The sequence below is a fragment of the Bombus vancouverensis genome, chromosome 2 (genome assembly GCF_051014615.1).
Source record: "Bombus vancouverensis nearcticus chromosome 2, iyBomVanc1_principal, whole genome shotgun sequence".
Taxonomy (NCBI): Eukaryota; Metazoa; Arthropoda; class Insecta; order Hymenoptera; family Apidae; genus Bombus; species Bombus vancouverensis.
This window is the reverse complement of record NC_134912.1, coordinates 1,896,657-1,922,781: the sequence shown is the minus strand read 5'-3', so window position 1 is coordinate 1,922,781 and position 26,125 is coordinate 1,896,657. Positions and strand designations below refer to the sequence as shown.

The 26,125-nt window shown below is 35.3% G+C and overlaps 1 protein-coding gene across 3 annotated transcripts in view; it reads right to left on the bottom strand.

Moving 5' to 3' along the window:
* Nucleotides 1-26,125, bottom strand: part of LOC117163931 (uncharacterized) — a 91,482-nt gene that overhangs the window by 36,619 nt on the left and 28,738 nt on the right. Inside the window, exons 4-8 of one of the 3 annotated variants that reach the window (XM_033346676.2) lie at nucleotides 23,276-24,353; nucleotides 19,684-19,937; nucleotides 16,288-16,410; nucleotides 15,348-15,605; nucleotides 14,163-14,342 (exon numbers count right to left, since the gene is read on the bottom strand). In XM_033346676.2, coding sequence (XP_033202567.2) covers nucleotides 14,163-14,342; nucleotides 15,348-15,605; nucleotides 16,288-16,410; nucleotides 19,684-19,937; nucleotides 23,276-24,353 — 1,893 coding nt within the window. The remainder of the gene's footprint in view (nucleotides 1-14,162; nucleotides 14,343-15,347; nucleotides 15,606-16,287; nucleotides 16,411-19,683; nucleotides 19,938-23,275; nucleotides 24,354-26,125) is intronic. The other 2 variants (XM_033346677.2, XM_033346678.2) reach the window with 2 other exon arrangements.

The following is a 26,125-nucleotide window of genomic DNA, read 5'->3' as shown; positions in this document are numbered from 1 at the left end:
CTTTACGACCGGTCTGATATCTTAACTTAAGAAATCTAATTCCATAAACGCGTAACGGAAGAGCAGTCACTATATCGTTTGTAAAATTGAAAGAGAAATTTCTGACGATATGGGATACCACATTGGCCTGCGTTATTCTAGCAGTAACAAGCGTTTCCTCCCTATCGTGGTACCGACTGGTATCGATCGACATTCCGCAAAGTTCAAGTTTCACCACGCGAGTGTACTCGCGCCTGATAACGTGTCTGACCTTTCATCGTCTGGGTAGTCGAGGGAAAACGACGGAAGGCCCCTTTCATTCGCATACAACCACTCCTCGTGAACGTGTCTGCATTCTTTCACTAGTCAACCACCGACCGGCCGGTCAATTGTCCACCCGGTGGCGTTAAATTGACCGAAATAGACGTACAAGGGTCGGCCAGATTGCGATTGCCTCGAGCGCTTTCAATGACCGCCAAGAGTGCTCGACTTCCGTCCCTTTCACGACCTACGGTCGCGATATGCTATACTACAAGAACTATCCGCGTGATAATGACGCGCCGACAAAATGAACAAGCAATGAAACGTCCCTTCTCGTCCACCTTATCCGGATCCTCGGATAACTCTGTGGCGAATCGATACAATACCCCGTGATTTTGTCCCATAGGATTTCTATTGTTGGCTGTGCGCATTCTTGCTGCGAGCTGATATCTCTTGAATGTGAAAAGAATATATGAGAGGATTTAGTTTAATATTAGAAATATGAATTTGGTGCAAGAAATGAGGAGTTAGATTCGTTAGATCGGTGCATGTGAGATATTGTCTTTTGAAACTAACATATTGTTATCTCTCTCACATTATTATAATTAATAAATGACGTAGTATAAAATGAAGTACATAAATCATTTTAAAAAGTGATAATTCCGTTGCTTTTAAAAGTTGTGAGGCACCTATTCACAGACAGTTTTGGTAATAACTAAACTGTAATTAAAAAATGGATACATTTGTTTCAAAAGGATGCAAGATTTATTAACTTTTCAAGATTCAAATGTTTTCAGCACCTTGTTCGGCGTATCTGTCTTCTTTGAAGCCACGTAAATTTTAACTGGCTCGTTTCTTTCACAGAGATAAGCATGTACGTGTACATATCAAGGCGCAAAAATAGCGAGCTATAATTAATCTTCGTCGTAAGAAAATTCAATGCAGTTTTCTAGTCAAGTCTGAAACAATTTGTAACGCTTCACGTTATGCGTTATTCATTGTGGAACTTGGAGGCAAATCTGAGAACTCTCGGCTGAGCTAGACAGCTTTTTATACTACTTCATGAGACCCGTGTGCGCATATGGTAGACATCGATCCAACACAGCCATATAGCAGTTGACGGAAGAAAATGTATTGGAGAACGAAAATCGCTATTACATAACTCCATTGCTCGATATTGTCTAACGATAAGAATATCTCATACAGTTTCTGCATATTTCATTTCATATTTCATTTTTGCACTTCGTCTCATAACTATAGAACTACTTTAAAACGTTCAAATTTTATATATTACATTTTTATATATTTTCGTATGTTATTTTTATATATCGATAAAACCGAAATATATCATGTTTAAAATCGTATTAAACACTTCCATCTTTTTTAATGATATTCATAAAAGTATGAATTTGCATAAATATTTACAGTCCACTCACGACTATAGAATCGGCGTAACAATATACGTTTTTATACAAAACCTAATGTCAGGGTGTAATAAAATAAAATTGTAACAGTATCTTTTGTAAGTTTAACTTACCTCATCGTCAATATCATTGAAACCTTATATACTCTGATTCAGATCTTTCGAATGCAACACCTCGAACAAAAATGAGCGAATAAATAATTTGAAATTACACACCTACATGCATTGTTCATTTATATTACAGTCACAAAAGGCACAGAAAATTATATAGTAAGTAGCATTAAGCTTGTAACTCTTTGATTTGGCACACGTGCTTTCGACATTGATGGCGAACGACCATTAGTCACTAGAGGCTATTATCCACCAATTAATCTAAAAGTCAAAATGCAGAGTGTCATGTACACAATGACACCTGTGTATATACGAAATACAAAAATTTTATACGGTTTTAAATTTCATCGGAATTGTGCACAGATCATTTTCTTCCTGTAATAGTTTCTGTCTTCAAATTAAAATCTACTTTTCAACGCTTTCATCTTTTCTCTGTTAGCTTTGTTCTCAACTCATTGTTTTCATTGTTTCATTGTTGGTAGTTACTAGTATATTAATTAACAGCATGTTGTATTAGCTGTCAATAATAGGAATATGTTACGTTACCACACGATAAGTTATCGCAAGCTTATTGAAACAATTAGCAACGATATTAGTAACACACGATACATGCGTAACAAACACATTTACATATGTAAATTATGTTTGAATTATTTAGTTATTCTTACGAAATTAGAGTTTAATAAAAAGAAATGTAGTGCAATAAAATCAGTATTTTGCAACTAAAAGTATGAAAATAATAATGTATAATATAATAATATATAGTATTGTTTACATAATATAATCAAATTCATTGTTTATATTTTCATATTCCATTACAATTCATAATTATAAATTACAGATATCCAAATACATTTATTTCAATTTTAACTAGAAGAACACTTTCTTTTCCAGAGAACTAGATTATTCATAGAGAAAAACACGCACCGCACTCCTGTTTGTTTTTCGTTCGCAGTAATTTTTTTACTGTGATTTATGTTTCAGTTTATCAAATATTCCGCGACATATTTGCAGGTATAATGCTTCATTTAATTGCAGAGTACTAATTACGTTATGCTGTGACTCACTGTTTGGACAAATATAAAATTCCGTTTGTTGTTGCATGGTGAATGCACAACTCATCGTATTTATAGATGACAAATATATTCGACTAGTTACCGAATCGTGAGCATATTCTGATACGTTCAATCAATTGGACTGTACAATTCATTTACATAATTCAGCAACTGGAAAATTTAAAACATAAATTTCAACAAACCGTCCGTCACATACAATAACGGTCTTATCGTAAAACAAAAAAAAAAAATAAAATAAGATAAAATGAAAAAAGAAACTAAGCTCGATAACTAATCAACATAATCGAATATATATAATCGTACGACTACATGTATATTTCCGAATTGATCGCAAACTTTATCAATATCATCTCGATAGTCGAATCTCGTGACAGTGTCAATGAAATTTAAAAACGTTTCCTATAACGTGCAGAATATGTTCATAAAATTATCATAAGCTACAAGTGTTCGAACACTTTTGTGAACCTGCGTATGCCTTATATAATATTGTTTTCTTAGTTAAATTTGTAGAATACATACAGAGTGGTTGGTAACTGGTGGTACAAGCGGAAAGGGGGTGATTTTACGCGAAAAAAGAAGTCGAAGATATAGAAAAAAAATTTTTTTTTAATTTTCTTTTTCTTTTTTAAATTTTTCCATCCAGACAACGATCTACAGTGAGATCCGTTATAACGAGACGTGATAAAGTGCACGCGTACCGAGCGAATATTCAAAGTCGATTTTCTCGAAAACAAAGCCTCAAACGAAAAATATTTATTCTATATTTTCGACTTCTTTTTTCGCCTAGAATCACCCTCTTTCCGCTTGTACCACCAGTAACCAACCACCCTGTATATTAAATAATATATAAACATAAAAATAAAATAACAATAAAAATATTTAACGTAACAGGATATTGAATATAAAAATTACATAATGAAAGAGGACAAGGTACATTCAAATGCTCATAATCACTCATTGCCTCTTAAAATCGTCACAATTTTTCCAATGTTGTTCCTAATACGTTTCCAAACTTTTGACCTTCCTTGTTCTTCTCATTCAACATTTGATAGAATCGAGATTTACTTGCCATTACAGTCACTTGCCTTACTTTCACGATCTTTTTATATTTTGCTTAAGTTTGAATTGAATTGACGCGGATATTGAAGGAGTATACGACATTCTTGTTTTGGTTAATTACGTTCGAGAAAATGAAAAGTGGTGTTTATTCGACCGATCGCGGGGAGACGTAATCGCAAGGAGAGACGTCAACGGGGGTCGTAAATCCCCGTTACGATTATAACAATCGACACCACGAATTGATCGATCCCCTGATTTCCGTTGAGATAATAGGGGTGATTGAGGTTGTATAACCCTGTGATTCACAGAATTATAAATTATATGTTTCCAGCACTTAGATTACACTGACGTAGAGAAATAAGTAATTAACAACTTGTCGCACGAAGCTAAGATAGATATGTGCGTTAGAGCAGGGCTCTTATAATTAGATTTAGTGTATTAGTGGACGTAGCACTATGAGATTTAGGAGAGGAAATGTATGCTCGACAATACCGAGACCGACTCTCGCGTTATGCTTAGACTGCCCCGTTGGGCATTAGCGTATACTTAGTAGTTGACCTTTCCAACGATGTAGAAGAAGTGAAGTTGAGTGACGATGCTGTGTCGGAGGAAAGCTAAGGATGGGTGTGTCTAGCGCACGGGACCATCGGATTTGTTGGTGCCGATGTTAGTTAAGGGAGTGAGGGAAACAGGCCTCGCTGTTAATTGGTTAACCGAAGGGTCTTAACCGCCCTCGAGAGAAAGTGGTTAGTGGGAGGAAAGTTGCAGCGCACGTGAGAAAACTAACTTTCCCTTGTCCCGCCGTGGTAGACAATAGTCTTTAGAAATGCTTCGGACACAGATGTTTGTTTGTTTTGAAGGACCTTAGCAGGTAAGTGACTCGGGTTTATGAGGGGTGCTTAAGGATATTGAGGGTACGCCGTACGGAAAAGCGGACATCTGGTGTCCGTCTGGCCCGCGGTATGTGACCTGGGCCAGGCAGAGAGGCCCGGCGTAACAAGTGGTGTAAATACATTTTTTATTTGTGACAATTTGTATTTAGTTAATTACTTTTGAAATTTCCATCATGTAAACAACTTCGTCCAATTTTTCTTGCATATTACTTTACGTTATCTATTCTAATAAATTCTATCGAACTATCAGAAAATTGTAATACAATATTCATTTAAATATTATTTACACCAGTTTTTGCGTAGTACTTTCAATTACATAAATTCTTAAAACGTAAATTTTAAGAACATAGTGACATAAAAGAACATTCGAAATGAATTATCCGATACAAAGGATACTAAAATAAAAACAAATTAAACAAATTAAATTAAGCAAAACATTAAAAAAGAAACGAATTGATAACATTTCTAAGCAAATAGGAAACACGATCGAAATTCCAGCTATAGTCATGGATGAAACAGCGTAGGCTTTTTCGCAATGTTTACACTTGTTGCTTTTTCAAAGAGAAGGGCAGAGAGAGACAGAACGATATTTTTCTTTCACGGAGGATGTATATCCAGATGCAAATAACTCACCCTTGCATGTGAACCTGTCTTCGTCTAGTTTCATCCCTTTCGGACACTCACAACGAAAGGATCCCGGCGTGTTCACGCATTTATGTTCACAACCTCCCTTGTTATCCTTGCATTCGTTCACATCTGAATTTTAATGAGTACGTGTAATTTCTGAAATTTAGCTAACTTCCGTGATGGTCTGCGTTTCCGATCTCATTTAATAGCGCGGTTAATCCATTGTAAGTATAATAATACTTTAACACGTACATATCGTGTTTCTTAAATATTTTTTCACAGAAAATTATACAGGGTGGTTGGTTACTGGTGGTACAAGCGGAAAGGGGGTGATTCTAGGCGAAAAAAGAAGTCGAAAATATAGAATAAATATTTTTCGTTTGAGGCTTTGTTTTCGAGAAAATCGACTTTAAATTTTCGCTCGGTACGCGTGCACTTTATCACGTCTCGTTATAACGGATCTCACTGTAGATCGTTGTCTCGATGGAAAAATTAAAAAAAAAAAGAAAAAAAGCCTCTTTTTTTACGTGGGGAAATCTTCACCGACACCTTATCTCATCGCACGGGACGGGACAAAGGTGCCGGCGGATTTTTATCGGCTAAAACCCCACGGGCGGGCCTAAGGTGTACGAGTGACCGTATCTCCGGGGGTACTTCCCAAACACTCATAGAAAGTATCACAACATTATAGGCAAGGGGGGGCCCCCCACTTGCCCGTTGTATATACGTTCTAAGATGATATTTGGTTTTCCACCTTGGCTTGTCCAGGAGTGGTCTCGAACTCGCGACATCTTACTACCGCATACGCCCTTTACGAGCGTAGCTAGCGAACCCGCCGAGTATTTACTAGTTGTTGACTCATTATGTTCATCAAGTTGTCCTTATACTCTGGTATAAGAAAACTCTGGTCTTCAGTGTTGCTACAACGGACACGTGTTTTACAGCTGATGACCAAGATGGTCAACCTCAAAATATAGAATAATAGAAAATATAGAATATATAGAATAGAAAATATAGAATAAAAATTTTTCGTTTGAGGTTTTGTTTTCGAGAAAATCGACTTTAAATTTTCGCTCGGTTCGCGTGCAGTACGTTATAAGGGATCTCATTGTAGATCGTTGTCTCGATGGAAAATTTAAAAAAAAAATAAAAAAAAATTTTTATTCCATATTTTCGACACTTCTTTTTTCGCGTAGAATCACCCCCTTTCCGCTTGTACCACCAGTTACCAACCACCCTGTATAACAAAATTCGATTGTTAAATCATGGGACACCTTGTATATCTCGTTTTCATAAATATGTACATATAAATTTTCTACTTTACTTGACACGCAATCCTGACTAAAAGCAAAGAAAATGAAATGAATTTCCAACAAAAACATTTCTCAGTGGTCGTCCTCATTAATTCCATACCAATCACTTTCTAGACAAAATTATCGTTTGACGTGCTTCTAAACGCGAAGAGAGAAATTTAAATAACCATAAGAAGAAATGTAAATAACCATATAAATAACGATAGACATGAGCAGTCAAAATGTTTGTACGCGTCCCCTATCTTCTTTGCTACGATTCAAAATGAAAAAAAAGCGCTGCACATATACGTGCACGGAAGGGAAACAAACTCTCGTGAAAAGTGCACAAAGTTAACCGGTAATGAGACACTTATAAAAACGAACGCTGTGTTCCACAAAAGTGAAAAGGGTACTTTGGCCACGAGAGTAAATTTTTTATGGAATGTTACTCTTCTAACAATTTTCTGAACTTATAACGACGTCGGTGAAACTTGGCCAGGGAAACGTCACGTCCAGATGAACTACAACGAAAACTAGAAAAAAAAGGAGACAGAAGAATGAAAATACGATAATGATGGAAATCCTGAGAGGGTAGTTAACGAATTTTCCGATGTTCAGGCTATTTCGCTGAAGCGTAATGAAAATACCGAGACAATAAAGAGAAATTACAATTTTCCTCACATCTAGTGCAACGGGGCCATCGTAAAAACTTAGTAGAATCGCAGAGAGTTCGCGGAGGATCTTGTTAGAAGTTCGTCCGGACCGAGGAAAATATGAATAATACTCGGCTAAACTTTCACGTACGACTCAGTTTTTGTAGGACCATTACGGAAGAATTGGCACAATAACTGAAGAAACAGTGCAAGAAACTGAGTTGACCAAAGATCTGGAAAAAAATCTAGATATACTTTTTCCTGAGAAAATAGTGAATGATATAAGAATGATAATAAGAATAATGATATGCTCAACAAAATAATCAAATTCAGTTTTCTCAAAAATGAAGCGTTATATGAAAAATATTTTATTCTATATTTTCTCCATACTTTTTCACAAGGAATCAAATCGTTTGTACATGCAATTCGGTCGCGCCTTGTATAACTCTATTGTCAATTATAAAATAAACATAAATCGGAACAGTGCCTTAACCGGTAAGAAAATACGACGAAAAATTCCCTGATTCGCAAAATTATTAGGAGAAAAGGAGAGAGCGCACAGTGGTAGAAACGCGGTTCAAATATCGCTAGTAAAAAGCGGACGTAATGTGAAACGGATTCAGTAGCGATAGAAAAGAAAAAACGCGTGAAATCTTTGCACTGAGATGAAGGCAAGGGAATGAAAGCGTTAGCTTTCCTAAAGTACATCGCGTCTCTTTATCCTTGCCTCGTCGAAAAACGAACGGACACTCGACACAGGTACCAAAAAATGAGCTATCCCTTCGCCATAAGAAAGCTCGTGTTAAAAGACTCGAACGAAACTAATTCAGAATTTCTTGCGACCGCATTGAAAGACTTTTACGATGCCCTCCGCGTATTCCGCCAGAAACTCTACGGAACTAAAGAAAAAGAGACCTCCTTTCGCTTCTGCGCGCGCTATTGTTTTCCATTTTTATTCATTCGCGAAACAGTTTTCCAAGTTAATCTTCGTTGATGAAAGTTCCTAAATAGAGAAGTTTGCGTAAACCAAAATTGCAGTTAAAAGTCGAACGATTCCTTAGTCTTCCGTTGTTTTTAGATCTGTTCGCCGTTGCTTTTCAAAAGTCGTAACTTTGTGTGTACAAAAATTTCATATTTTTATGAAAGAAATTTACGAAATTATCTAGTTATCTTTTCATCGTACATATTGATTTCTTATCACTGTATCAATCTAATACCGAAGAAGAAATTAAACCGGGAAAATGGTAATAGCGAATGATGGTAAAAGAGTAAAAGCGTTTAATGCGATTTCTATTTACTTTTTTCTTGGGAATATACATATGTATGTACTTATAACGAGACTACGGATCTCGTATTTTCAATGGTATCAAACATGTAGGTTTTAAATTTTTCATGTATACTAGCGTCTTGTTCAGCTTTTAGTTATGAATGTAAAATTTTATAATTTATGGGAAATTTGAAGGTGCAAAAATGCACAGAATGCATGTAATATGCAAAAACATATAAGATATCCGCAATATAGTACTCGTTATAATATTTAGTACGTAAAACAATTTCCTACGTTCCATTTTTTTAATTACTTCCATAAAAATATGAATTTGCATAAATATCCGTAGTCTAGCATACTATACTTTATATTCCAATGTAGTAGTGGAATCATACAGAAAAGAAATGTAGGTCACGTTTCAGAAATTAAATCTTTTCCTCTGTGATCCTTTACTACGAAGGCTTTACTGGTCGTCAATCAGTTCAAATCCTATCTACAGATCCTTTCAGCGTGTTTTTAGCTTTGGAATCCTTCTTAGACAGAAAATAAGATTTCTGTGATCGCTTTTCAAAAGATCAGTTTGGTATTAGAATGATTTATTAGTTTGGAATTGCAATATCTTTGTGCAAGGACTGTTCAAAGATGTTTGTTTAAACAATATTTTCCAAACGTTTTCTTCAATTACACATACCAAATTTTTATTTCATATTCATACGTATCACTGAAAGTTAATGTTACTGCACTCAGAGATAATAAAACGTAGAAACACGAATACGTTTAATTCGAAGATAATTAAAGGTTCATTATGAACTAATTAGTCAATTTAACAATAATGAACGTTCATTATGTTTGAAAGTATTTCAATTAAGATAATAAAAGGAATTAAATTCGTTTCATTGAAATTCATTTCGATAAAAAATTCCAAGTATTCTTTAGTAATTTGATGTTCCCAAAATGAATTATTTTTCAATAATTGAATTTATTCGTTAACAAGAAAGACGACTTTTTCTCTTAATATCAGATATTAATAATCATTGGTACTACATTCATATTATCATAATTAATTGGTATTACGTTTGACAAATATCATTCATACTTTATACAATATTTCTTCGAAACTGATTATTTCTTGATTCTATCTTGATAAAACCCAATTAACAGAAATATTTTAAATCACGAGTCTCAAAAATACCGACGAGCAACGAATTATTGTTGCAAATTGTAAAACTATTGACTGGAAAATATTGGAAATGAAAGGACATAAAAAACGTACGTAACTTAGAAATAAATCCATATGACTAGATTCCGAAAACAATTCGCATCTCGTTCGTAATAAAAAAAGGTATTCCTAAATTTAAAAAATTGTCTAAAAATTTATCGAACCCAATAAAAACGTAAATAAAATAAAATAAGAGCGGCAAATATTTAAAAAGAAGCGTATATTCTCACGTGTAAAATAATATTTTCAGTGACGACACAAATCTCGATAAATTTCCTTATTAAGAAAAGAAGAATTTCCGTTACTTATGCGATAAAAGAAGAACTCTTCCATAATTTTCCAACAATTTAAAGTAAGAAATTGCACCGTTCTCGAAGTTGTCAACAACAGCTGCGCAACGAAACACCACAATAGCATGAATGAAAACTTAATCATCGTTACATCCACGATTTACGAAACACCAGACCAAAAATTTAATTCAAAGTGCGTTGTTAAACTCGATGAAATTTCCCGATAAATTACCTCCTCGAATTTTTAATTTTTGTGAATTAACTCGGCCGGAACTAACCGCTTCGTGCATCACATAATGAGCCGGGCATAACTTCATTAATGAATTCGTCTCCATTTCCACGGTAAGTTCACATTTGTCCCTGCCATCTCAACCAACCAACCCTTTATATCCCATGGGAGAAATTCCGGCAAACTGTCACCTTGTAATCAGAATCGTGAACGTGCAGGTTCCTTTAGACGAAATCCCCTTAAATCAAACCATTTCTCTCGACTACTGTTTCCTGCAACCCCTAGCGAGTTTGTTTCGAATGGTAACCATAAAACGGTGGTGAATTAGAACAGGGGTTCAAAGGAACAGGGGTTTTTCGTGAATTTTACGCTTTTTATTTTGGTAAACATCTCAAACATCCAAAGAATGTTCCGTTTCTAGCGAAACATAGCGACGAATTATTATAGAAGAGAAAATTAAGTTTTACCATGCTCGATGATCTGACCTTTGGAAATCCTTGCAGAATATTATAATCATTTGAATGAAAAGTGGTCGCATTTCGCAACGCTTGACTCTTTACTCTGAGAAAATCTCGTAGGACATTGAAAGAATTCGTTTCGAATGGATGATGTTAGAAAATTAGAAAAGAGATTCGAACACAGGAAACTGTATTTTGCGATGATTATCTTTTTGGCCTTCTAGAATTCTTGCGGAATATTGAAAAAAGGGGATATATGTTTTGAGAAGGGAGTACGGTACGAGTCTTGTATTGTGGTGAATGCTCTAGCACCTGTAAAGGAATGAGTGAAAACTTGAAATATGTAAGCCAAATCCTTTTTCTAGACTATGAAGCCGAAAAATAGATAGATATAAAGTTGCATTTCTCCGTTTACCATCCTTTCCTTTCTTTCTTTTGCCTTCGCTGTATATACAGGGTGATTGGTAACTGGTGGTACAAGCGGAAAGGGGGTGATTCTACACGAAAAAGGAAGTCGAAAATATAGAATAAATATTTTTCGTTTGAGGCTTTGTTTTCGAGAAAATCGACTTTAAATTTTCGCTCGGTACGCGTGCACTTTATCACGTCTCGTTATAACGGATCTCACTGTAGATTTAAAAAAAAAATTAAAAAGAAAAAGAGAATTTTTATTCTATATTTTCGACTTCTTTTTTCGCGTAGAATCACCCCCTTGAACCCCCCTTTCCGCTTGTACCACCAGTTACCAACCACTCTGTATAAAGAAAGTATATGAAGGGAAAAGTAAATTTTATCACATTTGCTACTTTATAATTCTTGTGAAATGCCGAAAGAATTTGTAATAAAAAACAATGATGAATTAGAAAAGAAGTTCGCATTTCGCAATGACTGGTTCTGATTTTTTGCAATTCTCGTGGAATATTGGAAGAATTTCAGTGACAGAATTTCAACGGCAGCGAATTTCTGTAAAAGAAAGCTTTGAGAGGAAAACTAAATATATCCACATTTGAGTCTTTGATCTTCCGGAATTATTACGGAATATTGAAAACATTCATTCTGAATGGAATACAACGAAGAATTAGAAAATAGGTTTGAAACAGGCAAACCTTATTAACAAGCTGTTAAGAATATTCGAGTTAAGAGATAAATCTGAAGATTTAGATATTCGTAAAATGTACTACATACAATTTTATCGTTTAAAGTATAACGATATTTTTTTTACCTTAAACATGTGAAATAGAAAGAATTTGTTTCCATGATAAAAATTTTCTATCAGCATAGAAAAGTCAAAGAAAAGTGAAATAAAAGAGATATTTCAAGTTTCAAGATTTTCAAATGATAATCAAATGATAAAATTGAATGAAACGCTCAGATACTTTATACGAAGATATAAATTGTCGTTGTTATCTTTTATTAATAGAGTCGGCTGATCCTATCAGTTAAGCTTTTATGATGGTTTGTCAGAGACTGAGCAGTCGCTGAGACAAGTTTTGCATGATAGATAGTTGCGCTTAAGATCAAAGTTTCTTGCCAACGTCTCGAGACACAAGTAGATTATACGTTTCGTCTAATAAGAAAATGATGCATGATGGCAATCTTACTGGCTAATTCCACTTAGATAGTTGCGGTGATAAGTGATTTGTAATTCGTACACGACATAAGGAAACAATAGCAACCTAGCTAAGTTCTGATAAATTCTGATCCTTAGTCGTGAGTACTAGCAAAAGTTGTTAATTTAGCCACTTCACACTTGCATTTCAGACTATTTTCAATCGCCAAGGAAGATTCTGTCACTATAAAAAGGCATTGTTGAATGCAGAAAACAAATGAATGAAAAAGTTTCTTATAGTAAATTATATAAAAGTAAATTAATATTTGTTAGTAAAAGTTATTTGAAAATTGAAACTTATCATCTATAAATCTTTTCATCTCTATATCAATTCCCTCAAATGATTGCTCAACCAAATTGGTTTAGAAGGTGTCGTAAAGGTCAAAGTCGGAAATAAGATCTTATTAGAAAATTGATCTTGAGAAGATTCTAACCACGAAGTAACAGTGCAAGTGTGTAACAACAAACATTTTCTCTAAATGTGCTTAGAAAAAGTGGAAAATCTTATTGAAAGTTGAATAACATAAAAAGTTGAATATCCTTTTATCCAAGTAATTATGAACTTGCGTAGTATGTGCATTTTTGCAATTTTAAATTTCCTATAAGTACATAAAAATCCGCGAACTAATCATTGGTTAAAATGAAATAAATAAAAATGAATTGATAAAAATGGATTCTATTCATAATTTATACGAAGAAATGGAAAATAATAGAAACGCTTTCTCTAAGCTAACGTGAAACATTTCGAAGCAGCCACGAGGCCATTAATTCGGACAGTTTTCCGACAGTTGATGATCCAGAATCTCGACCCAATATTGCAGCAGAGAAGCCGCTCGCCTACCGAGTGGATCCATGTGCAGGCTAATTCGATTACGTATATACTCGGATCGTCTAGAACGGTATTATGGGGCACGACTAGGGCCAGGCGGCAGAATCTCGTTAGGACGCTCATCTCCCTATAGGGAATTGTTATCGTACTACCCATCAGTTGACTATACTGGAATTTTGCGCCGCGAAATGAACGATAAACGCAATTATGCCGACCAGTGAAGAATATCATCGTTACGAATGTTAGGACGTCTCGTTGTTTTAAATACACTGCGGAAATATAATGGAAACGAATTATACTCGTTTCGTAACTCGATATTTGTTAAGTATCCGTTTCATTAACGAATATACGGTAAACTGTGCTAATTACTCGTGACGACATAGTGAGAAGAAAAACCTTACTTTCGAATGATAATCTGGTTTATTCTGGATTATCTAGTGTATTCAGAGTAGCATCCAGAATACAGAAAAATTTATTAATGCAAACTATAAAAACAACAGTCAAGTATTTATTTTATATCTTTTTTAGAAATATTCAAAGTTTAAATCAAGATATAAGCAAATATTTTTATGAAATCTCGATTATTAGAATACTAAATAACGAAACGATTGATCAATTTAAATCAAATTATCGAAACGTCGAATGACAAAAGATTTAGTATCGTCATTTGATGATTTGGTGAATCGTTTTAAACTGCGTTTAAAACCAGTGGTTCGTTTCGTAAATCGTAAAGCATGGAAATCACAGAATCACAAGAATCGCAAGGCAACCGAAGTACAATGTATTACACAGCGGAGTGAATGTTCGCAGTGAAAAGTGTCTGCCGCGGGGCTTCGCTGGCAAATCCAACTTCCTGTTAAATCACCCGTACGGATTAAACCACTTACCGATACAAGTTCCATCGGGGGTGGCCTCGTAGCCTGGCAGGCATGTGATCGACAAGCTGTCCAGTATCGGTTGATCCTTCAACTCCATTGGTTCGGCGCATCGATAAGATCCTGGCGTGTTGATGCAACCGTACCGGCACATTTCCGTTTGCAAATCTGGTTGGGCACACTCGTCCACGTCTAGAAAAGAAATAAAACATCCTATTATTTCCTTTTTTATTTTAAGCGCTATAATTTTTTATTTTTTCGATAAATGAATCTTCCTAGTATCGATGTTACTTCTGTTATAACTCATCGAGATAATAATGATGGGTACTTTCATGCTAAAACTTTTATTTATGTATGTATTTCAGTAAAGCTTCTCATAGATGAAGAAGAGGATATTGCGTGCGATCACATTGCACTGTTTAATAGGAGGTAAGAAAGAAATCCTTTTAAACGCGATAATTCATAAATTGTTGTACTTCTTGTTTACTTTAAATATTATATTGCGTTTTAAGAGAATTGCAGTAAAAAATAATAGAACGATAACAATCTTTACCCCAAAAATTCATGGATATTCTTTTGTCACGCGACTCGATCTATGTTTAGATAAAACTAGATAAAAAATTTGATTTATTAAATAATAAATTGAAAACATGTAGCTGGCAATGTTTTACAAGCTTTTCCGTTTAGATATATTCATTAAATATGGAATTTAAATTAAATATAAAAATTGATTGATATTGTATTCGTTCGAGTAAGTGGTCAGAAGGAAAAGAAGCACTTTGAAAACCAGCTACTAAATGGCAGGCAGCTTTTATTTGCAGCTCATACACTTCTAACAATAGCATATTCATAATAGACGGAGATCTTTATACGTTAACCAAAAAGACGATTAAAATCCCAAAGGGAAAGATTGTCGTTTATAAACCTGTCATATATGCGTATTACACACGTTCTCGATTTCTCTGACGAGAGTAATTAAGAAGTCTCTTGACTATGTAGGATGACGTTCCCAATTGTACGAATCGCTCATTTACTCGAATCGCTCGTTTACTCGCTCGAAACATATAGTTATTCCATATTTTCCACAATTCTTTCTTATAGCATATTATTAAAATCTGTTTTTGTCATTCAAATGTTCCAGGGGGGAACAATGGACAGGACCAGGAAAGATGGCGAACGATCAGGAAATTCTATTACCTTGACAGGTCTTCCAATCATCCTCTAGGATGAAACCATCAGGGCAGAGACAAAATACTCGTCCCATCGTGGAGAGACAGGTGTGGGAGCATCCGGCGTTGTTGACGCTACAGGGACCTGCGTCCTGACACGTGTGGTTGTCGGCTGACAGAACAGTATCCTGTAGACCATCGCAGGAACATTCATAGCCGCCTATGGTGTTCCGACACGTATCCTGACAGGGCCCGTGTCCGTTGTTCAACAGACACTCGTTAATGTCTGCATAATGAAAGCGGCCGAGTAATTTTATTTTACATATCCCATTTCACATTTTTCTCTTATATATAGCGGATCGAGTTTGAATTGAATTGACGCGGATATTGAAGGAGTATACGACATTCTTGTTTTGGTTAATTACGTTCGAGAAAATGAAAAGTGGTGTAAATACATTTTTTATTTGTGACAATTTGTATTTAGTTAATTAATTTTGAAATTTCCATCATGTAAACACCTTCGTCCAATTTTTCTTGCATATTACTTTACGTTATCTATTCTAATAAATTCTATCGAACTATCAGAAAATTGTAATACAATATTCATTAAAATATTATTTACACCAGTTTTTGCGTAGTACTTTCAATTACATAAATTCTTAAAACGTAAATTTTAAGAACATAGTGACATAAAAGAACATTCGAAATGAATTATCCGATACAAAGGATACTAAAATAAAAACAAATTAAACAATTTAAATTAAGCAAAACATTAAAAAAGAAACGAATTGATAACATTTCTAAGCAAATAGGAAACACGATCGAAATTCCAGCTATAGTCATGGATGAAACAGCGTAGGCTTTTTCGCAATGTTTACACTTGTTGCTTTTTCAAAGAGAAGGGCAGAGAGAGACAGAACGATATTTTTCTTTCACGGAGGATGTATATCCAGGTGCAAATAACTCACCCTTGCATGTGAACCTGTCTTCGTCTAGTTTCATCCCTTTCGGACACTCACAACGAAAGGATCCCGGCGTGTTCACGCATTTATGTTCACAACCTCCCTTGTTATCCTTGCATTCGTTCACATCTGAATTTTAATGAGTACGTGTAATTTCTGAAATTTAGCTAACTTCCGTGATGGTCTGCGTTTCCGATCTCATTTAATAGCGCGGTTAATCCATTGTAAGTATAATAATACTTTAACACGTACATATCGTGTTTCTTAAATATTTTTTCACAGAAAATTATACAGGGTGGTTGGTTACTGGTGGTACAAGCGGAAAGGGGGTGATTCTAGGCGAAAAAAGAAGTCGAAAATATAGAATAAATATTTTTCGTTTGAGGCTTTGTTTTCGAGAAAATCGACTTTAAATTTTCGCTCGGTACGCGTGCACTTTATCACGTCTCGTTATAACGGATCTCACTGTAGATCGTTGTCTCGATGGAAAAATTAAAAAAAAAAAGAAAAAAAGCCTCTTTTTTTACGTGGGGAAATCTTCACCGACACCTTATCTCATCGCACGGGACGGGACAAAGGTGCCGGCGGATTTTTATCGGCTAAAACCCCACGGGCGGGCCTAAGGTGTACGAGTGACCGTATCTCCGGGGGTACTTCCCAAACACTCATAGAAAGTATCACAACATTATAGGCAAGGGGGGGGGGCCCCCCACTTGCCCGTTGTATATACGTTCTAAGATGATATTTGGTTTTCCACCTTGGCTTGTCCAGGAGTGGTCTCGAACTCGCGACATCTTACTACCGCATACGCCCTTTACGAGCGTAGCTAGCGAACCCGCCGAGTATTTTCTAGTTGTTGACTCATTATGTTCATCAAGTTGTCCTTATACTCTGGTATAAGAAAACTCTGGTCTTCAGTGTTGCTACAACGGACACGTGTTTTACAGCTGATGACCAAGATGGTCAACCTCAAAATATAGAATAATAGAAAATATAGAATATATAGAATAGAAAATATAGAATAAAAATTTTTCGTTTGAGGTTTTGTTTTCGAGAAAATCGACTTTAAATTTTCGCTCGGTTCGCGTGCAGTACGTTATAAGGGATCTCATTGTAGATCGTTGTCTCGATGGAAAATTTAAAAAAAAAAATAAAAAAAAATTTTTATTCCATATTTTCGACACTTCTTTTTTCGCGTAGAATCACCCCCTTTCCGCTTGTACCACCAGTTACCAACCACCCTGTATACAAGCTAAATAGTTTTAATGTAATAGCCCTAGATTTAATATTATACGATATTTTAAAAAAATTACGCATATGGCATTTCTTGACTTTTTATTTGATTATTTCCAAAAATATAATCGTTTCAATAGTAAGAGAAATCTGTTTTTTAAATAAATAGCTCTTATTTCTTATTTATTATTTCGTTAAAATTTTCTCGAAAACTTGATACAATCTACATGATGTGGAATGATACGAACAATATTCGAAAAGCCAAAATAAAATCCTTGAATGGGGAAAAACATTTCCGAAGAATATGTAAATACACTGAATCTCGTTGATAGAAATTTAGTTACTTCAACGTTTCATTCTATTCGTATTCCTTGTTCCTCCAATTTATTCGAGTCAGTGATTCTTTTATTTTGTACGTATATACATGTATACCTCGTCGAATTGAGTGGAACTTTGTTTTACTAGACTCGGTTAAGCTGGACTTTTAACTAATTCGGATTATCTGTCTTTACGATTCGCCTAGATTAACGACATTTCCCCGTTCGCTACAAGCTAATTTTTCCAAGAATCCGTTAATTCGAATTTATGCTTGATTTAAACTACTTTCTCATTCAACTTAAATCAACGAACTTTCATTCAATTTGTATTTTCCTACGCTTTTAATACAATTTTCACTCGAGAATTCTATAATCCCATTTACATTTAATTATCGCGAATATATGATGATAATTTTTATTTAAAGAAATTTCCCGAGAGAAATATTTTCATTTAAAAAATTTATTCTTGATTCCTTGTTTCTTTTGACATTTTAAACTGAACCAACGTGATTAATATCGAAAAACAGCTTGTGAATCCATTTTTGAAATTAAAATCTATCTTGCAATAAACGCGAGAAACATTGAGAAAGAAATAAAAACAGTACGACATTGTCGATATCCAGCGTCCCTTTCATTTCAGGACATACAAACGAACTTTGAAATAAAAATTTATAATCGCCCTTCAGTTTTATGAGAAACGGACAGTAATACATTCCACGGGCAAACAAGGAAGGATTTCAGAAACGAAATCGTTGATGTTTTAATACAGACAGGAAGAACTTGTCTCCTACAGAATGCGGAAGCCGTCAATATTTCAACGAGTATCCTGTCGATATTTCATCTTGAGACATTTCTTTTTCACCGCTTCGACAGCTCGTCTTCCGAGGAAAAACGGTATCGTTTCTACGTTTTAGTATTCATACCGCTTAAAAAAAAAAGAGAAAGAAAAAGGAGAGGGATAAAAACGTAGAAGAAATCTTCGAACCGGTGGACTATCAAAATATTATTAGATCGCAAAATGTTATGATTATTTTACAGCATGTCGACATCGAGAACGTTTTGCGCTTCTCACGAGTAATGATCTCATAAAATCTTGTTCTGGAAATATTAATCAATAAAATCACCTGATCGATAAACTAAAATTATAGTAAAATATAAAATATGTAAATTAGAATGAACGAACATAAATTTAAAAAATGAAAAGATTATTGCTTCTATTTAAAAGATTAAAGAATATTTTAACACTTAATTGTCCATTTTCGTGCATACAATATACTCCGATTTTTAGCTTTTTACATTTTAATCACTAGCAAATAGAATAGGAGATTAACGTTTCGAAACAATTTGTTACGCAACGCTGAATACAAAGATGAACGTGATATAGTCTCTGATTTATGTGGTTAAGCGTTCCATATATGCTTGATAATGTGTAATAAACGCAATTCAAGCTATAAAAACACATAATTTCTATCAAGCATTATGATTCGATTACCTTATGCTTGAAACGTTAAATACTCCAAATATGTAATATTGAAAATTGAAAATTTTAAATATTGAATTCAAGTAGCCGTTTTTGTTCATCGACCAAATATGCTAATAACCAATACAATAAAAAAAAACATTTTGATAGAATAACAGATAAAACATATAAACATGGTCAGTTAAGTATTACGTCTAGATTGTGAATATTTATGGATCTATGACTAGTCTGCATTTGGAGAATAAAGCATTCTTTTATATTCAAGTTTCAATTTCTTATCTGTGTCTGCAAAAATATGAATTATACAATATGCATAAATATCCACAACTTGGTTATATCCAAATAAAGCGAAGACACTCAAGCATAACTCACCGATACATTTATCATCTTCCAACCGGAAACCCTTGTAACAGGAACATACTGGCCTGCCATCGACTTCTTTGCAAACATGGTCACAAGAAGCGTCGATACACACACCTTCAAAATTCGCTTTGATCTTGCACTTTGGAAGTTGCCCTACCCATTGACGATTTCTGCAAAGTAGTCTAGTTATTGTGCTCACCATGTAGTACCCTGGAGCACACTCGTAATCTGCCTCCAAATACTCGTGGCCTGGTATCGACGATCTTGGAAAAACAGCAATCATATACTTTTAAAAATTTACAAAATAATATAATAAACTTTATGTAATATGCATAGCATAACAACTCATTATCTACATTGCACGATTAGAATTATTTATCATCATCTACTACTTCGTCTTTGATTTACCTACGTAAATTGGTTTTCCTTGATTTCTCCAAAAACTAGCGGGAAAGACACTTTGGAAGTTCGTAGCCGAGAAAGTGAAGTACAAGAGAGCTTTTGTAATAAACTTTTGTTTGCATTGGTTGCCCGTGGAAATTAATTCCCTGATTGGTTACTGCCCCGACTTCAAAAGTTTACGCTGCTGGTAGATATACAATAGCTGATCGATAGTTTCCAACATGATGATGTAGACTCTCGCGAAAGAGTTTATGATCCGTTATAAACCCGTAAGTCTATCAAATTCAGTAACATAATTGAAATACAGCTTCCTCGTATAACACATAATAGGTTTAAAAATCATTGAAAAATATTATTACAAGAACCACTCCCAGACTCGTAACTTTTTTATTACTATATTTCACCATTCAAATAATTAATTTATGGTAAATGAAATAAACTAAACTGTGAAAGAAATTTCATATACGAGACAATATTTATCGCAACAATTTCTTACTAATAACTTACATAAACATAAATATAGAAATAAAATATGTAGAGTATAGAAATATGAAATACATACATTTAAATGAGATACATATATACAGGGTGGTTGGTAACTGGTGGTACAAGCGGAAAGGGGGTGATTCTACGCGAAAAAAGAAGTGTCGAAAATATGGAATAAAAATTTTTTTTTATTTTTTTTTTAAATTTTCCATCGAGACAACGATCTACAATGAGATCCCTTATAACGTACTGCACGCGTACCGAGCGAAAATTTAAAGTCGATTTTTTCGAAAACAAAGCCTCAAACGAAAAATTTTTATTCTATATTTTCTATTCTATATATTCTATATAAGATTCTATCGTAAAGGGCGTATGCGGTAGTAAGATGTCGCGAGTTCGAGACCACTCCTGGGCAAGCCAAGGTGGAAAACCAAATATCATCTTAGAAGTATATACAACGGGCAAGTGGGTTTCCCGACCCCCCTTGCCTACTATGTTGTTGTGCTTTCTATGAGTGTTTGGGAAGTACCCCCGGAGATGCGGTTTCACTCGTTGCTGATGACTACACCTAGGCCCGCCCGTGGGGTTTTAGCCGATAAAAATCCGCCGGATTTCCCCACGTAAAAAAAGGGTTTTTTTTCTTTTTTTTTTTTAATTTTTCCATCGAGACAACGATCTACAGTGAGATCCGTTATAACGAGACGTGATAAAGTGCACGCGTACCGAGCGAAAATTTAAAGTCGATTTTCTCGAAAACAAAGCCTCAAACGAAAAATATTTATTCTATATTTTCGACTTCTTTTTTCGCCTAGAATCACCCCCTTTCCGCTTGTACCACCAGTAACCAACCACCCTGTATATTAAATAATATATAAACATAAAAATAAAATAACAATAAAAATATTTAACGTAACAGGATATTGAATATAAAAATTACATAATGAAAGAGGACAAGGTACATTCAAATGCTCATAATCACTCATTGGCTCTTAAAATCGTCACAATTTTTCCAATGTTGTTCCTAATACGTTTCCAAACTTTTGACCTTCCTTGTTCTTCTCATTCAACATTTGATAGAATCGAGATTTACTTGCCATTACAGTCACTTGCCTTACTTTCACGATCTTTTTATATTTTGCAGCGCTGTCAGGTAATTCCAGCACGTCGAAGCATTGAAAAGTTCGGGACCCCCGATCCGAAACTTTTCTGGTTCTACAATCCCGGCTACGAACTTGTCCCAGTAATTCAGTTTTCTGACGAAAGAGTGGAAGGGAGTGGAAATTTCAAGCAGCAATGGAGGGACGTTTCACGGCGTAGACCAGAGGCGTGTGCTCGATTAAAGAACGGATCAAAGTAAAGGGGCAAAAGAGAGAGCCTTTGAAAGGAACCTTTCGCTACCAACCGGAGAAGGTTCGTTTCAAACGGAACGAACAACAAGAACAGCAATTATAGACTTTTTCATCTGAGTCTCCCAAGGAGAAAAAATGCACACTTCCTTAAAGATTTTGTACAAAATGCTCAAAACGAAACGTTCGTTCCGTATATCTGATAGAAGCCACGCGTTTGTAAATCACCTTTTCCTTTTTATTATCGAGAAAGTTTGAAAACCTCGAAAGATTGAAAATATTTAAAAGTTCACTACGTACCGCTCAAAAGTATATTAGTTTTGATGACGTGTAGGTAACCTTTAATTATGATATTATGTGTACATCAAACTTATGATCATTGTAACTACGTATAATGACATATTATGATCAAATTGATTTTTGTGAGTCAACATGCGATAATGATGTTGGTGTTTATAATAGTCAAACTTTATATTATTATTTTGTTACTTGACAAACTCTGTATCTTTCATCCATATGAAAGTGTGCAAATAATTATATGCGGCAATACGCATGGAAAATGAAACATAAGAAAAATCATTTTCTTGCCACGCCAGAGAAAAAGATTCTCTACAATCTACAATCCCAGCAAAAGTTTTAGATTTCTTAAAATTCTTAAAATTGTCAAACGTTCCCGAATAAAGTATAATAAAACTGATTTAATGTGTAATTTAAAGTGATTTTTGACTCCAGATGTTTTAATTAATATTATAATATTGTGCTTATATCAATGAAAATAATTTGAATTTCTCAAAATGGATCAACATTTCAATTTAATTACGCGATCATCGTTGTTATACTAGCGTAACAATGATCATTAATTAATCCATAACATCAGTTAACAAACAAACTATTCCAAGGAACATTTGGTCAATCAAACCACATAGAATCTTGTAAACTAATTCAAATTAGCTTTTATTTTTAAATCAATGCAATATGTAGCTAATTTTTTGTAGATAATGTAATGTAAGCATTATGAATACGTTAAGCAAATAATGTTATACGTTCCTATTTAGGTTTCCACTTAAATAAAAATAAACGGAAATGAATCAACTTTACTATTCATCGGAAAAACGTTAAATCCAACTCGATTGACTGAAATATATCCAAATTATTGTTTGCCAACACATGAATAAAAACTCTAGATGTATGAAACTCGCATTAATTACTTCCGTCCTGGCTCTACTCTATCACAAGAACATAATACAGCGCTCAACTTCACAAACGCGCGCAAGATCCATCGTCATAAGAGAAATCGCATTGACTGAAACCAGGTACCTGGCCGGTGTTCGAGATGAGTTGAATTATTCATGCTAAAAGCCACTTACTTTACATATTTGATCAGTGCATGGCGGGCAAGGGGTGCCGGCACGAACGTCCCGTTTATGCATGATAAATCCCCTCTCGTATCTTCCTCGTACGCCAAGGTGCTGCTCATCGTTTCCGTGCTCTTCTTTCCGCCCAACCTATCGAACTCTACTCCGTCGATTATGGGTTTCCCATGAAAATGCGATCCGCCAGTTTTCCTATGCTCGATTGCGTCCCGCCTGGGTACCATCGATAACTTCAAGCTCGACGTCATATAAGCGTTGTAATCCTTCAAGGTCCTCGCCAGCACCTCGTTCTCCAAATCCAAAATAGGTAAATCCTCTTCCGTCCGTGAATAACCTAACATTTTATCGGCGTCGTACCTCGAGTTGCCAAACTTCGACTCGTTCGTATTTGTAGAACCATCCTCTTTATGTTCTGTATTCTTGTGAGAGGATTTCGGCACGGAACTACCCAGGATACGGTTCTCCAAGCTGGCAGGGTCTTCCATCTGCGTCCGCGAGATCTCTTTTTCAAGCTGCTTCGAGAATTCCCTTTCGACGGTGTCTTCGTACATCTTGTAACGCGATGTGGTGTGCGTGGACCGTTTCGTGGCCTCGGTAGTTAATTGGTCCTGAAGATTGAACGGCGAGGTAACGTCAGAAGCATTCGAGAGATTCTGGTTACCTCTCCCGGTCACGTTCGAGGAGTCGTAGCCGGAAACATTGTCCTCCGCCACGTGACCATCGATCTTGCCAAGCAGTAGCGCGGCGGGCACATCGTTCATTCTTCTTTTGAACTTGGACGTTCTACGCGCCTCGTTTTTCTCTCCGTTCTGCTTGGACCTCTTCCTTCCACGCTTTCGTTCGCGATTTTTTCTCCTCCTCCGACGCTCGACGCGATACCTCCTCGCAGCGGTATCCTTCGATTTTTTCGTTTGACCACCTCGTTTCCCCCTGATCTCGTTCTCGTACACCTCCTGCGTGTTCTCACGCTGTCGATCCACGTCGGAGTTCTTCGAATCTTTGTTTCTACGCCTTTTCTTACGGGATCTGTCGTTGATATCCCCCTTTCGACGGGTGATAGACGTTGATGCTGCTGAAACCAGGGATTTTATGTGAAAATACGATGTAAACGCGTGAAATGGAGCTGACAACTTTGTTTTTGCTAATATCTGGTTAGTTTTCTTACATGGATAGCTATGGATAGATAGCTTGGATTTAGTCGTTTCGGTTTAAAATTGTTTTAAATCTTTTGATAATTAGACTATGGATATTCATGCATTTATGAAAAATTTGAAAATATAAAGATGTATACAAAAATGTATAAAATGATATATAATATATAAAAAAATATAAAAACAGCCATTCAGAAATTTGGATGAAATAAATCACGAGTTAGAATCAGTATGTTTGTTTGTGTTCTTAAAAACATGAATTTGTATCAATGCTCACGTTTTATTGATAACAAATTTTATGACTGTTTTTATGCTATTTTTAATTCTCTTTAAAACGCAGCAGTTGTGCACGTATAAGCGGATTATTTTTGCAATAGTGTAAGTTTAATCGCTTAAATATAGAAACATAAATTACGAAATAAATAGCATGCAAAGTAGACTATCTTTGGATTAAATGGCAGCGCATTGAATGTCACCATAAACTGCTATACTATAAAAATTATTTTCCATGCAGGATAATTTGGAAGACAGCCAACGATGCGTTTGTCACGCACTGATTAGTATATTTCTTCCCTGCTTAAAGTAGGCACTATCTTCCCTATGGCCACTCAGCCATCACACACTCGTCCATTTTTTCATCCACGGTACCCCACAATTTGTTCCTATTTCCATAACAACCTTTTGAGAATAGCTGTTTCTAATTTTCTAACGATACCATACACTTTTCTCCAATTTTTATTTCTCTATCTACGCTTTCCTTAACATATTCGCTTGGACCAACAATAATCCCCAAGGAGTCGTTACTGCCGTCTCGAGATTTAGTCTTTATTAGCACTCATTCCATCTGCCCGCCATAAGGTTTAGTGTTTTCCGTCAACTTCCTTATTTTTACGATGTATTATTTAAGTCGAGGCGCTGCTTGATTTTATTAACGGTAATGATTAAATAAACATTGGGACACGCGGCATTTCCACGTGCGTCACTCGAGGGTATGCTCCGTATCTGCGAGTGACCTTCAGTTTGGCGGCAGTCAATTCTCACTTTTCCTATCAATTTCCAACCAATTAGCAGCAATGACCGTTGCCCTTATTTCCTCGTCGAAAATTGCAATTGACGGATCCGCTTGACCCATGCTTTACGCACATCGTCTTTTCCACATGCGTCACTGATACTTCGATTGTCAGCTCTCCGCACAAGACACACAGAAAAACGACACTGATCCGCTTACACTTAGCATTCATCCGCAACATTCAGTCTTCAGTCTTAGAAGGTGTTGTTTGCGAAATATATAGCTATGTGTAAATTGTAAAATCCTGTGTCAGATTCTATCTAAATATCCCTATCGTCGTAATCGAAGCAGGGAATCGGCTAATTCGTGGTGTCGATACTAATCAAGACGAGAATTAACGATTCTCGTTGACGAGTCGCACTGCAGACGCGCCTCCCCGCGAACATAATCGAGCACACTAATTTATGTATGCTCCGACGTAAACTCTGTCGTTTGCTATGCAGTAAATTGAAACAATTTCTGTTAGCAATCAAATAATATTTAATTTCTCGGATGACGTTTATTAATAGTGATCTGCCTAATCTATTTTTATCAACAATATACATATATGTAACACAATGCATATTGGTTTCTATCGTAGCAATTATTTATTTATTTAGACGTTCTCATTAAAAGACTAATTTG